General features: G+C 43.9%; 2 protein-coding genes across 11 annotated transcripts in view; one reads left to right on the top strand and one right to left on the bottom strand.

Annotated features, from left to right (window-relative positions):
* The window catches only part of LOC139758510 (protein scarlet-like), a 47,852-nt gene that overhangs the window by 20,070 nt on the left and 12,347 nt on the right, over window positions 1-15,435 (bottom strand). Inside the window, exon 2 of one of the 3 annotated variants that reach the window (XM_071680011.1) lies at window positions 6,650-6,773. Coding sequence is in view for 2 of the 3 variants with exons in the window: in XM_071680010.1 (XP_071536111.1) it covers window positions 1,891-2,097 (207 nt within the window). In the remaining variant the exon portion in view is untranslated. Of the gene's footprint in view, window positions 1-1,890; window positions 2,387-6,649; window positions 6,774-15,435 lie in introns of those variants that run through there. The other 2 variants (XM_071680010.1, XM_071680009.1) reach the window with 2 other exon arrangements.
* LOC139758505 (uncharacterized) lies at window positions 8,243-14,827 on the top strand. Of its 8 annotated transcripts, none has more exons than XM_071679996.1 (4): window positions 8,243-8,381; window positions 10,178-10,716; window positions 12,014-12,153; window positions 13,345-14,827. In XM_071679996.1, the coding sequence occupies exons 2-4, from the start codon at window positions 10,673-10,675 to the stop codon at window positions 13,545-13,547; spliced, it is 387 nt and encodes a 128-aa protein (XP_071536097.1). In that variant the 5' UTR covers window positions 8,243-8,381; window positions 10,178-10,672; the 3' UTR covers window positions 13,548-14,827. The 8 variants fall into 8 exon arrangements, with proteins under 8 accessions (XP_071536097.1, XP_071536101.1, XP_071536103.1 ...); XM_071680000.1 differs by having other exon boundaries at window positions 12,026-12,153; XM_071680002.1 differs by lacking the exon at window positions 8,243-8,381 and adding an exon at window positions 8,398-8,456 and having other exon boundaries at window positions 12,026-12,153.

Genomic DNA, 15,435 nt, shown 5'->3' on the forward strand with positions numbered 1-15,435 from the left:
CCTGGTTCGTCCACAGCGCTGGACCATCCTCCCCTACGAAACCGGTCCATCCTCCAGTCCCAGTTCGGAACGGCCGCATCTCTCCTCAGGGATGTGGGTCACATGATCTGGGACAGCGCTGCAGGTGAGGCGTGGCCGAACATACCGCAGTAAGACCGAGCGAGATAAAGCGAGTCAGGTATTGTAGCGAGACGTGAGGCGTATGAATAGCACACGTCACTCCATCGTAGGAGATGGGAGGCTCTTAAGACGCGGAGGTCTTCTTATGTACCTTTACCTTTCGCCCTGAAAGGACGGCCGCAATCAGAATGTGTCAGATATTATCATCTATTCAAACGGCCGAGTTATGGAGTCGGATCCTCCTTATGATTCATGAAAAAGTATAAACTGTAGGTTCGAATCTCACAGAACTTGAACCTAGTGTCGTTCAGGTGTTTGTTGGCTCCATGAAGCCTCAATTCCTGGGTCCTCACGGACGATCTGTGTCTATATGTATGTTTATATGCATGTCTATATGTATGTTTCTATGCATGTTCTATATGTATGCTGTTGGATTTACGGGTCATCAATAGGTAATCGTTAATGATCCAGAAGCTGCACCATGCGACCAACACACGAACATAGAAAGCATAGGACTTGCTGATGTCCTTGGCTCCATCTTTGATTACATCTATCATGACTTTATAGTGCCGTCGGCTCCGGTCACGGCCGAAAGTCATCCAAGGCCAAGCCATCATTAAGATATAGAAAACGGCAGAGAGAGAGAGAGAGAGAGAGAGAGAGAGAGAGAGAGAGAGAGAGAGAGAGAGAGAGAGAGAGAGAGAGAAATGATGAAACAGACTGAGAGTGAAGGAGTTCAATGTTGAGACATCAGCATATTAATTCGTTTGGTTAGCTACTGCAGAAGTGAAATCGCTGTTCCTTATCAAGGAAGAAAAGCGTATTAGACTGAGCGGAGCCGTGCGAGACAGCACTGTAGGTAGGGAAAGTGGGAGGGGCCGAATCATCCAAAATTACAGAGATGGATCGGCCAGAGAGGAAGCTAGATACGAGGGAGCAAAGATGGAGACGAAAGCCTCAAAAAAAAAAAAGACAGCTTGAAGATCAGACCTCGATGCCACACCCTGTCTGAAGCTCTTGATATAACAAAGGGTTGCAACACAGGATTCCCTGACGAGTCTCAGAAAAGATTAGCAAGGCGGGAGTGAGGTATCATCTGGGGACCTTACTTTACGAAAGCCTGTCTGACGAGAAGTAATGAAAGACATTTCGTGACTATAAGGTGATGGAAGGTTGACAGTGTCAAAAGATATGACGAGTAAAATAGTGGAGATGCAGTGGCAAAAAGAAGGTAGAGAAAAATACAGAAGATACAATTACAAAGAGATTATATTCAGACATGACTTTGCCTCGTCAAAGAAAATTATCTTCATGACGTGATTCAAGAAACGAACATGGCTTCGGTGTCAACACCATGGGATGAGCGAGTGATTTCTAAACAGGTCTTTGGGAAGTCTTTTGGGTAACTGTAGAAACAAACATTGCAAAGAGGGAAAGAAAGAAGAATTTGGTAGATCTGGTAAATTCTGACCAAGTATCTTACCAAATGTTTCTAGCAATGAGTTTTGGGTATGGTAGGCAGAGATAAAGCCAATTTTGAATGTTAGGTTTATGCTGTTCTTAAAATTCTTCCATAACCTTAGATTTTACGCAGATATTTGTATTAGGTATGTGGAGAACCCCCGGCCATCCCTGCATATACGAGAGAGAGAGAGAGAGAGAGAGAGAGAGAGAGAGAGAGAGAGAGAAAGGGGGGGAGCGATGAACACCCGAATCATCTCGTGCACTGCACAACCGAGTAATAATGATAAGACACCATGACTCACTCACCCCGGCGTCATCGGAGTCACAGGTGGATATGAAGGTCGTGGACTCGACGAGGGAGGCTCTCTCGTCCTGGTCTACCTGCAGCTCCCTCACCGACGTGAAGAAGGGCAGACCCATGAGGTTGGGGTTCCCCGTCAGCAGGAACTCCTCCGTCGGAAGAGACCGCCTCCGCACTTCGCCAGCTCCTACTTCATTACCCTGTTCGCTCATGGTGGCGGCGGTGACTTCGAGGGGACGACAGCAATTGAGTGTCCTTATCCAGATCACTAGGATTATCAACACTGACCCTCCAAAACCACTTGCTCGACGCAGGGAAATTTGATTTCCCCCAGCACTCTCACTGGCGCAGGGTTAGGCACCCTCCTTCCTGCGCGAGGGGCATGGACAACCTGGAGGAGGGAGGCGCGTGTGAGGGTCCAGTCCCGAGTGAGGCGAGGTGGACTGGAGGAGGAGGAGCCGCCACCAGCAGCAACAGATCGCTGCGTCACTCCACAAGTCACATGGTGGCCGGCAGTGACTCAGTAAGGTCACGTCCTCCAGTGGGTCGTCAGAGAAAACACAAGATACGCTAGGGTAGCTACTGTCACACACACACACACACACACACACACACACACACACACACACACACACAAATGGAGGGAACATGGCCACCCTGCGTACGCTGGGGCATTTCCTTCAGTTATTGTCTCTGTTTCCGGCATACATATAAAATCTAGATACATTGGCATATAAACACTATGGCCAAAAAGATCTATCTATCTATATATCTACACATTAGTATATATATGTAGAGGAAAGAAGAGATGGGGGCACTCAGGGGAAGACACAGTGAGAGCCGGGAGCCAAGGTCTTACAAGACAGCAGAATCGAGCAGCACAGAGCACGTTCATCCTCCCACCATGTTGTTCCTCACGTTACCCCCAATTTTTGGACATACAACAGCACCTCTCTCTCTCTCTCTCTCTCTCTCTCTCTCTCTCTCTCTCTCTCTCTCTCTCTCTCTCTCTCTCTCTCTCTCTCCTGTATGCAGCCAGGGAGGGAGGTATATAACCGGTACTACCCGCCTGGGTGTTAGGGAGGTTTAGTGACAGCTGCGCATCGAGCCAGCATTTCACTGGCTGTCTAAGTTTTACTCCTTTGGCCCATAAAGTTGTCTTCTTCCACCTCTCACAAACCACTTCAAAACACACAACTTACATGACTCGTTCTTCGTAAGCCTATATATCTTCCAGTGGTGAGAGCTACGCGCAAGCACTGCCTTTGTGCAACATCTCTCCGTAAGGACTGGCGCGAAATAGAGTAAGGAAGAACTCTCTTCTGGTATGGCCGACCAGTACTTACTCCCCCACTTGCACCCATCACCTGCAACACACGTCAAGTTATACGACCAATTCGCTTCACAACGACCCAGTGTCAAAACATCCAGGCAGACCCGCAATACGTCACTTGGGCCAGAGGATCGTCCAGCGCCCTTTCTCTGGGGCCTTAAGCACGGATGACTTAGTAACTAATAGGGAGGATGACGTAAGAACCGTCACCTTAGCCAACCATTGTACGTGTGTTATGTAAGGCAACACCCAGCTGACGCGCCCTGGAACACAACCCATACCTAGAGACTGATGCCACAATGTGATCAGGCCTTCTATCTCCTCCTCATATAAAGACGCTGAAAATGATCAAAGGAAATGAAAGTCAGTCAACAGATCTTGACGGCTCCTCTTCTACCATACAGAGAGCAGAAAGATGGCATATAACGTTTCCGATAACAAGAGTATTCATGACATTACTACAAGAGGCAGAAGTGTCGAATACTGAAGCAGTGCCAGTCTACAAAAAATAATGGAGGTAGAAAATGCGCCTCGTATATCAAAGTAAGTCTTACCTCCGTCAGAAGGAATGGCTTGGAGACAATAAGTTAGCATGAAACTTAAACTTATTGCTATCAAACTGTTATACATAATTATAACTACAAATCACCAAGTGTTCCGTGATAAACAATCATGTTTGTTTACCGAACACAGAATCGTTCTTGTGTCCGACCTCAACCATCTGGATCTAACTCTCCAACTGATAGAAAACGGGTATGTTCGTCACCTCAGTTTCCTCAAGGTTTACCCTGGATGATCCCACAGCACGTCCAACCACTCCGCCTCTTCCTACATCTGGCACAGGCAATGTCTCCCGAGGCCTCTGCCAGCTGCAGGTTGGGTATATACGTAACTGGCCGGATGGCGTACTTCCTCAAGGCTTGAAGGAATGCACCGTCGAGCTGGATCCAATTCTATCTTGCCTACCTAACCTAAACCTTCCGTTCTGCTTAGAAGCAGCCCTTAGCCAAGCCTACCCCTGTTGGCCCATGACTGTCAACACAACTTAATCTAAATCTTTAGAAACTCTCCTTAAATCTAATTTTCATAAACACTTAGAATTTCATTCTCTTCTTTGGGATCACAAGTATTGATTTCGCAGTGCATAGCCTACTGGTAATATCCTCTATATGGAACCAAACTGTGGCCTATCTTTCTCTCTCGAAGGGATTTCAGTAATCTTATGCCCTGGCCCACGACATCTCTGAAGTGCTTAGCACAACACAGATCTCAGCTCACTGTATCTCCCTAATGTGGCTCGTCCACTTCTCTCTTGTTCTCGAAGGAAAAGTTTAGTTTTCAGTCATGGCATGGATGTAGTCGTGGCGGATAGGCTTCAACCTCTCTTCATACAGACAGTTGTGATTCCCTTAGGGTTTCTATCGGCGATGTTCTTTGTCTACATGAACGATCTTTTTTTTTTCGGTCTTTAATCCTGTTCAGACTTACGCCGATGATCCTATCGAACGATAATCATCTCTATTTCCCTCCTCGACTCGATGCTCGTTCTTCTTCTTACACTGAACATATTTCCTCTCTTGATTCGGGCCTCCGCATCGTATTCGAATGGGATTGGATTGGATTATAGAATTTAGGATTATAAGCCAAGCACTGGACCTCCTAAGGCTATACAGCGGTATCCGAATAAGGTAGTATTTACTGGATTAAATTCACCAGTGCAAAAACATCCTTTGTATCACTATATCTTTCTCAAACTCACTCGCGTCCAGATACGATATTTCAAAACTAAATTCAATTCAGCAATAATAAAAGACTCGTTTGAGATGATAATATTCTTCACTCTGTCGTGGAAGCCCCCACAAAGTGAGGATAAAAACAATCTGCTTCCCAAATCTAATGGTCGTATAGATACCATAGATATTTTACTATGGAGTAGCTATTACAACTCTACAAAGATCTTATTTGTCCCACAAGTGAGAATCGCTCTCATATCTACTGCAATTCTTCTCACACTCTTCCTCGAGCCGAACTGGAATTAGAAGTCTTCTTCTACCTTATTAGCTATCTTTTTTCCCCACTTATAACCAAGGTGACCCTACTACCCTTTCTCCTTTAGCCAAGACAGAATCTAAAGTCCTCTGCTTCATATGCCTCCATTATCATCTCCTCTGTGTCCTTCCTGTATCTTCCCTGAATCCTGTATCATTCCTTTGTCACCTCCTCACAACCGTCCCTTTCCCTCCTCCGTGTTGTTGCTTTCCTGTGTGTTCTACAGGTATTATTTTGGCCACTGCTCTCGTCAGCTGCCTTAATGTCTTCTGAGCCTTATCATCTGGGCCTGCAGGACGTGGTGACTGGCTGATGCTTCCCGTAACTTCCGTGTGGAGACCAGCCAGACGAGGATTATACGTTATGATTGTGCCTTCTCTTCACATGAAGCAAAGTGGTGGAAAATCTTTCATCTTTCGTTTCTAATCTTTGTATAAACTTCCACCTTTTAGAGGCAGGTGCACAAACACCTGAAGTACTCAAATTAACCCATGTTCCTTTATATATAAGTACTTGTTTACCTTTTGTACAAATATGACTTCGAATGAGGTACACTTTTACCGATGTAATGTCGACCCCTTAAATCAAAGAAAACATGAGATTGAGATATAACCTCAGTTGTTATATTCCAAGACTTGCAAAAAAAAATCTTTCTATAGAGAACCACACAAGAGATTGGGATAATCAATTCACATAGCTTAAGGAGTCGACCATGCGCGTGGACTGGCTTACAAACATTAGACAATGAGTCGAGTTCAACTGAGGGAACATCAGACTGGCTCACTGTGACAAGTGGGGAGCCACGGAGATTAGCCATCGTTTCTAGGATCCTCGACACCGAGACTTTGCCGACGACACGAAATTTAGGAATAAGATTGAAGTATAGAAAGATTCTCTAATGTCTCCAAAGAACTTAGATAAACAGACGCAGATGTCAGAAACCTGGGGAAGTAATTCTACTTTACAGAAAAGTAATTCATTCTGGTGATACATATCTCAAGCACGGATATGATGCGTCTGCAAACCGCTATCATATATACAAGATAACCTTACGATTATAATCAGTAATGACTCGGTAAAATGCGCAAAACAATGCTTAGTTGTATGTAATAAAGAACACATAACAGTTGGTTTCATAGCCATATACAGGGGTCGACGTGCTATGACTGGGCTGAACCAGGGAAGCAGAGCGGTTTGTGGAGCCCGGGTGTGAATAGAGAGGTGTGATTTCTGTGCCATGCACGTAACAGGTACAGGATGAATACGAGAGAATGAGGCCGCTTCTTCGTCTGTTTCAGGCTCTACCTCTCTTATGTGGGAAATGACTAACATGAAAAAAGCTATATGAATATACATTTTGAAACGAGAGATGCAATACTTACCCAAGCCACACCGGATGTAGAATACGATTTTCTTTTCAGTTCACTTTACTTGATGAATTGGAAACTAAGCTGGATCATCAGACAGGAATAAGAGGAAGGATCCTTCGATGGGTCGAAAATCATCCTAGTGGAAGACAGGAAATAACACATGTCAGCGAAGTCTTCTCAGAATGGGTTGCGGTCATCAATGGCGTTCCGCAGGGTGCGGTCCTAGGCCACTGCTCTTTTTGGATCTTATGTGAAGTGAACGACTTGACAAAATGTTTTGGACTTCTACCTGAACACGGGTGCCAATTATACTAAAGTCACGAGGGAAATTAAAAGCCAAGGAGGATTGCATAAGCTAACACGGGAATCTGGACAAACTTTACAGTTGGTTTGATATGTGATTGATGACATTCAACTCGAGAAAATACAAAGTAGTGACGATGGAACATCGGAAAAAATAGACCCAAGAATATATTCAGGCAGGAACTAAGCTGCAAGAATCCGACTGAATGAAGGACTTCGAGGAATGGTGAGATTTACCCTGAGCTATCGTCAATGTCCGATATTAGGAGGATAGTAGAAACAGACCGTCTGTTGGCAAATGTTAGTGTAACATTCAAGGATATTAAGGAAAAATTAAGCAAGTTATACATATCCCACATAAGGTGAGAACTAAAATATGCCTCGAGTTTGGTCACGTCACTTAAAGAAGCACAAAGAACCAGTAGAGAAGGTCCAGAGGAGGGCAACAAAGGTGGAACTTGGATTAATAGACCCGAGTTACAGGGACTTGAATTTTGTCCACCATGGAGGAGAGAAGAGTGAGGGGTAATTTGATCACAATCTTTAAGATTTAAACCTGCTTGATGAAAAATGAGGGATAGAAAGATCAAAGGCCATGACCAGAACATAAGCAATTATAAGTATATATGTAAAGTAGTACTTTTTGTTAAAAAAGACAAAGTTGTGCTTTTACAATAGAAGAATGGTGGTTGACTGTAATAAACAGAGTTATGTGACTAATAAATGTTGACAACATACAGAAGTTTAAAAAGATACGTAATGATGGGGAAACTGAAGACAGTGGCCCCCACAAGTGTAAAATTCCTCTTTGCACAACAGAAATATATCATTACAATTACACACACACACACACATACGCACCCACACACTCATGCATGCATGAGTAATCCAACCCCGGACGGTACACGTGACTGATAAAACAGGTCACTTGGACACGCTGTAAAAAAAAAAAAAAGAAAGGGAGACAAGAGGTTCTCCCCGCCGCCACACCTTCGTAGATCATCTTCCCCATGGTGCTAGGCTTGAGCAGAAAGTGCTTGTGTCCTGTTCTGTGGGTCACTATGAGCGGGTCAGGTTATGTGAGGGTATCGCTCCAGTGAGAAGCAGGAAGATATCACAGTCGCCCCTTTTGAGTTTGTCCAGTGTCTTGGCTGCGTGTCGTCACAGTTACACGTATCTAGATAACGTTATCATTTATCTACGCCTTACTTAGCTTATCGGTCGCAGTGTTCGTTCGCGTTCATATGGCTTTATATTGATTAAGAAATATTGATATACCATCTGTTTTTCTCAGATTCAAATGACGTTCAGGTGGGCTGTGAAATCTCCTCATTGATTACGTTCGAGGGAAGGACACGTCACAAGATTATCCTCATGATGGGTTACTCATGAAGATCTTACTCACTACGCGTTGTCATGAATGTTACCCACACACTCGCTGGTTAGTACTTACGAGTGGGGTGTGTGTGTGTGGCGGGGAGAGGAGGTGGGGTCAACACAAGCCTGGTCTGATCATGTGAGGAGAATGCGAGCAAGAGCAAGACTCGGTCCTCGCTGTCTTCTTTTCCAGCCAGGAAAATTCGACTCTGTTCAACAGCATTGGGAACGAAGTGGACGAAATACTTGAGTAATCTTGGATAGCTACGTGTTGTGTTACAGGGGTGATGATGTGATGAGAGGGTAATTATTTGCAAACAACACCAATTTTAAATAGCGAAATGTGGTGATGAGACGATGAAAATAGTGTTTAGACAGTGATGTCTGGTGATGATACAGTAACAATGTGATGACGTAGTGACAGTGATGTCTGGTGATGATACAGTGACAATGTGATGACGTAGTGACAGTGATGTCTGGTGATGATACAGTGACAATGTGATGACGTAGTGACAGTGATGTCTGGTGATGATACAGTGACAATGTGATGACGTAGTGACAGTGATGAGGTGACAACATTGCTGGTGTGGTCATGGTTGTGATGATGTGTTGGTATAGTGATGATGCAACGACTTGTAGAAGTCATACTGTGACAATAGTGATGATGCGGTGATCATTTAGCATCACAGGTGATGAAGTGGGCCCGAATCTTTACGTTGGTGTCAGCGATGATGATAATGATGTTGTAGGAATGGTGATGATATGGTGAGGCTCCTGCACCTTAATAGTGATGATGAGGATGTGACAATGTTGCCATTCGTGTTGATACATTGATAGTGATGATGAGTGTCGTGATGTGACGATTATGGTGACGATGATGATATGGTGATAGTGATGATTATGATTTGGTGCCAGTGGTGATAATGATGATGACTCAAGTTGTAATGATGGTGGTAGGGCTACAGGTGATGATGTCGCGTTGATGGTGATGTGATGATAATGGTGATGTGGTGACGATGATAGTGTGGTGTCGGTGTGATAGATATTGTGTGGTGATAGTAATGGTATGGTGAGTGATAGTGATGGTATGGCGAGTGATAGTGATGGTATGGTGAGTGTCAAGGGTTGGTCAGAGTATCATGTAGCGAGTATTATGGCGAGTGATAGTGTGATGATGGTGATCGTGTGGTGATAGTGATGGTGTAGTAAGATCGAGGCCGGTATTAGTGATGGTTTGTTTGATAGTGATATGATGATGGTGAGGTATCAGTGACGATATGGTGACATTGATTATGTGATGACGTGACGCTGACAGTGAGGTGTCAGTAGTGATGATATTAAAGTGATAAGTCTGGGGTCAGAGATGGTGCAGTGACAGTGATAATGTGGTGAGAGCGGTGGTGCAGTGACAGTGATAATGTGGTGAGAGCGGTGGTGCAGTGACAGTGATAATGTGGTGAGAGCGGTGGTGCAGTGACAGTGATAATGTGGTGAGAGCGGTGGTACAGTGACAGTGATAATGTGGTGAGAGCGGTAGTGCAGTGACAGTGATAATGTGGTGAGAGCGGTAGTGCAGTGACAGTGATAATGTGGTGAGAGCGGTGGTGCAGTGACAGTGATAATGTGGTGAGAGCGGTGGTACAGTGACAGTGATAATGTGGTGAGAGCGGTGGTGCAGTGACAGTGATAATGTGGTGAGAGCGGTGGTGCAGTGACAGTGATAATGTGGTGAGAGCGGTAGTGCAGTGACAGTGATAATGTGGTGAGAGCGGTAGTGCAGTGACAGTGATGGCCTGGTGACAGTGATGATGATATGGTGACAGCCATTAATGATAAGTTTCACTTCCTGATAATTGGCAGGAAGAAGTTCCATGAAGGACGCTCTAGGGAAAGTTCCTTAAAGACGTTCCAGGAGCAGAGTTCCCCAAAGACACTCCAGCAGGGGAAGAGTTCCTCAGGGACGCTCCAAGAGGGAACGAGTTCCTCAAGGTCGCCCTAAGAGGGAAAGAGTTCCTCAGGGACGCTCCAAGAGGGAGAGAGTTCCTCAAAGACGCCCTAGGAGGGAAAGAGTTTCTCAAGAACGATCCAAGGAAAGTTCCTCAAAGACGCCCCAGGGAAAGAGTTCCCCAAGGAGGCTCCAGGGAAAGACTTCCTGAAAGACGTTCCAGGAGAAGAGTTCCCTAAGGACACTCCAGGGATAGAGTTCCTCAAGGACGCTACAGGGACAGAGTTCCTCAAGGACGCTCCGGTAGCAGAGTTCCTCCTGGGCAGCAAGCAGAAGCCGCAGGGGGTCAACAAGCAGCAGCGGCGGGAGGGAGCTGTACCTAACAAGAGGCGACAACACCACAGGTCAACATGTCTATGGGTGTGGGAGACAGTACTGACCTCATCACTGGAGGGTAGGTTGCATCCGAGTCTCGTGAGGAAACATCTTCAATGATCCTCTCAGCAGATTTTTGATCGTCCTAGTAAGGCATTCACACACACCCGTTACCTAACTTATCACGACACCTTGCCCTGCCTAGTGATCAAGTGACATCATCCACTCTTTCTAAGCCTGTAGGCAACATATTTCTCAACCATATTACATACGAGTTTGTTGAATGAGAACTGGCCCTCAAGTACGTTGAAATGATCACAGAGATAATGAGACGAATTCAAAAATTCTGCGTTTATCATTATTTTTCTATTAACATTGATAAACAATGTTATAGTTGTTGAAATCATTACTAACGTCGAAGTCTCATACGTGTACGAAAAACAGCACTTTATAGTTCTCAACACTCAAGTCTCCAAGTTCATAGATTCGTTTATCAGCGTCTCTTTCAGTTTCTCCTACGTATACATCATAATCCCTTTACTTATGACCCAACTACAAAATAAATAAGTATCTATCCTCATGTATTGTGGTATAGTTTTTTCCATTGTTTCATCAAGGTATCAGTTCATATCCTTATTTTTATTAGTACCCGTTTCTAGTTTCATTTGTCTTCTACACTTCGTTTCGCTCACTACAACTTATTGTTTTCCTCTTTTCATATAGTTATTCCATCCAAAGTTTCCTCATATTTCACAGCATTTATACGTACTAATAATTTCCTTATTTCACAGCTTTTATTTGCATGGCATACTGTTACCTCCATGTCTTTACGTTTTCCCCATTCTAGGATTACCTTCACAACAGTTACCCCATTTCATAGCGTTTTCATATTTCACAAACAACCCTGTACATTGTGTACAACCTAATCTTGTACAGCCTTGTACAACCATGCACCAATAGCTAACTACCACAACACCCTTGAATCCTCCTCCACAACCCAGTGTCCTGTCCCATCCCTTGAAATGTTTTACAACACGTACTGGCAGCAGTTCCACTATCTGTCCTGAAACAACAATGTCACAACCCCTTCAAAACTCTCCACAACCTTTCAGTGATGTCCACAACAGCCCCTCACAAACTTTCACGGTCTACCATAACGTCCCAGAGACTTGCTACAATCCCTCTATAACCCTCCACACCTACCTTACACTTAGTAAACTCCGAGAGACCATCATAACCTCCCAAAGACTGGCTGTAACCCACTACAACTCTCCACAACTGTTAAACTCCCACACCCTACATAACCTCTCCAAATCAGTGGCTACAACCCCCCAGAGCCCTCCACAACCCACCACAACCACCTCACAGCTGGTCAGTCTGGTATGCAGGGGCGGTGGGATCAGAGTCTTCTGGAGATCGAGGACGGACTTCGAGAAGAAGCTGCTGCTGGTGCTGGCGGTGCTCTCAGCTGCCGTGGTCGCTCTGGTCGTCGCTGTTGCCATCCTCGGAGCCAGAGGTGAGGCGCTGCACCTGACTGTGGCTGGCATGCTGAAGTGACTGACTGTGATAGTTGCTAGTGACTGACTCTGGCAGGTGCCGGTGATTGACTGTGGCAATTGCTTAGGTGACTGACTGTGGTAAGTGCTGGTAACTGACTTTTGACTGACTTTGGCAAGTGCTGGCGATTGAGTGGTGAATGATATTCTCCAATGGTGACTGTCTGGTACACTTAATTACGCAGGAAATACAGATAATGAAAGGCCTATGCAGAGAGCGTCAAGATGGATGAGGTCAGGATGACACAAGGAAAGACACCAAACCATCCATGTCTGCTGACGACAATGAAATAAAGAATGACGGGAAAACAAAAAAAAGTTGGCGAGGTTAAACTCGGTATTCTAGGGGGAAGAATACACATGCCACTTCCCTGTAACATCTTGATACATTCTGCTTCGTTATGCTATTTTACACTACACTCTAGCAATGTTTCTAGTTGTTAAGTGTCTCCCTTTGTTGCTAGAGTGAAAGAAAATGGTATCATTCAACGTACGCAATATATCTTATCATGCTTTTCATTTGATAAGTACACGAACCAAGAGATATTTGTTTAACTTGTGTTCATTGATATTCATGGTCTTTGCATTAACAACATCTGATGCAAGATTAGGTATAGATCAAGAAGAATGACTGTGACAGAACAAATCTGTGGCACCATTGGTGATATGTGTATGTGTTTTGTGCAGCTGACGGTACGTGATTAAGCAAAGATATCTGGCTGAAACGTTCCAGTATCTGTAAGTTTGGTTATATGATACTCTCATCTACATCACCAAATCCACATTTAACATCATTCCTATAAGACAGTTTCTCTTGGGATGACCATCTGACACACCTATGGTTGTTAAGATCAGGCAACACAAAGCCAGCAAACACAGTCACTGACAAAATATGACCACAAGTAAAATATATTAATCTAGCCTCGACTAAGAAGACCTTTGTTAACTTGTCTGATATGATTTTAACCAACATAGCATGTACTTGCATCAAGTTAACATAACCGTATCCAAGCTAGCGTCAACTAACATAGCCACATCTTTGCTAACGTAAACGTAGCCACCTAACCTAAGTTGACATGATATCATCTACCGCTAGACTAGAGTTGACATATGTCTATCCATAACGTTATCTGTGACTTTATCCAACACAGATGCGGCCGGGAACCATAACTGTGACGGCTCAAGCTCAAAATCGCCGGGGTACTGGAGTTACACAGACGAACCCACAGAGGCCAGCAGCCACCACTCCCTCACTTCTCCTGCCGCAGGAGTCGACAGATTCAGCAACCATATGCCATCACCGGCAGACGAAACAAGCTCTCCAGCGAAATCGAGTACACCGGCTCTCCAGTGATATAGAGCACAGAAACAACACACGGCCGGTATTCAAAGAACACCAACACAAATGTAAGAGAACCCAAAGCCCACGCGTGCAGAACACCAAGCCCGTTGTTAATGAAGACAGGTCTTTATCTGAGGAAAGCAGAAACATCATGATCCTAACTAGGCAACAATCTAGTCTCGACGAAAAGATTACCTTAGGAACGCGTCATGATCGCAAGCACCAGCTTTTAGAGACGAAAAGGTCCATCAAAACCAGCGAATTCAATGCTAGCGACAATAAACTATGAAAACATGATTCTCATAATGATACACTATTAGTCTTACAACTCATAGATATCATTCTCACAACTTCAGAACGGTTGAGATACAGCCACGGATCACCTAGACCCACAGATACAGATCAAGAAACCTACACTAGAGGAGAAAATATTGTCAAAGATCCTCATCTTATAGCTGGTAAACAGGACGACATAATCAAGACGAGTGCGTACTGGTAACCTGAGCAGATATGGCCCAGGTCTTAATTATCTTCACTAAATTATCCTAATTACCGTATGTATCGTTTGCTTTTGGTTTAATTCTATATATTATTAAGTTCCTATCAATGCATCCATAACGAATTATGTACATATCATCGTGCATCTTTTCCCTATAACTAATAACCAATGCATAACTAACGTGCATATGAATTACAACACGAATTAATTACCTTACTTATTTCTCATGTTATTCTTATCTTTCCGAGTAATCTTTTGTGTGGCAAATCTCTGTAGACAAATCCTGTCATTTCAACTGCAAGTATCATGTGTAAGCGTTAGTTATATATAATGTTATTCGTATCGTAAGAAATGATAAAACCCACCCAAGTTTGTACAGAGACTTTTTAATATTATCCAACTGCCAACATAAATCATTCCACACCCACTGGCAACAGAGTCAACTATTTGGATTCTATGGATCTTCATGTCATAGCTTAAAAAACTTCCGAGCAGAATTACATTTTCTTGCCAAGATAAACTATTTTTTTTTTTTAGTTTACCAGACCATCCAGTCGTGGGCAAATGAGGCCTCCTGTTGTCTGTATTTTTCATGTAAACTCGTTGAGCTGGCTGTCTGTATTTCGCGTCAGCGTCCATCCTTTTATTTCGTTAATATATATGCAAATGTTTTATGTTATTGTAATTACTGTATTCATCTGTGAGCCCTGTGAGGGACTAGGGAAGGGATTACCTATATCCCTTCATCCCTCTGAGATACTGTGCTTTGTTCTCAATAAACGTATCAAAAAAACATCGAGAATGTTTTCCCCACTACAGCAAAAACACTTGTTCCTACTCGTTTGGGAGAGTTGCATGTAGTGTGTTGGATGAGGCGAGATGTTTGATGCAGTTAAATGCCTCTTCTAACAAGTTTCTTGTGTATATCACTAAAAAGAAGGTAGGTCTCAATGAATTTCTATTTCTGCTTTCATCACCGACCATTCCTTTGGGAATGGGAGAGTTCTTGAGGTATCCAATCTTACCAGTGGAACATTAAGTGCTTCTACCTGGATAAGACGAGTGAGACCTGCAGACATTGCAATACCACTGCGTGAGCAGCCCCTGCGTGAGCACCCACTGCGTAACCACCGGCACAGGGCGGCCCGTGTGCCACTGCAGGTGGCTCTGTGTTTATGTAAGATGTATTGAACTGCTTTCTCCCAGATTAATTGAATTCATGTTGAGCAAACACTAAATATTTTCAACATTTTCTGCTTATGACTAGGCTTTAACTACTGTCTATATGGAAATTAAATCATGTAATAAGTCTAACAATTATCAAAAAATTATAATAGACAATCTGTATTTGTATTTAAAACTCGGTTGTCTTATGGCTTTTGCTATTGTATCCACAACTCA

The sequence above is a fragment of the Panulirus ornatus genome, chromosome 30, assembly GCF_036320965.1.
Source record: "Panulirus ornatus isolate Po-2019 chromosome 30, ASM3632096v1, whole genome shotgun sequence".
Classification (NCBI taxonomy): domain Eukaryota; kingdom Metazoa; phylum Arthropoda; class Malacostraca; order Decapoda; family Palinuridae; genus Panulirus; species Panulirus ornatus.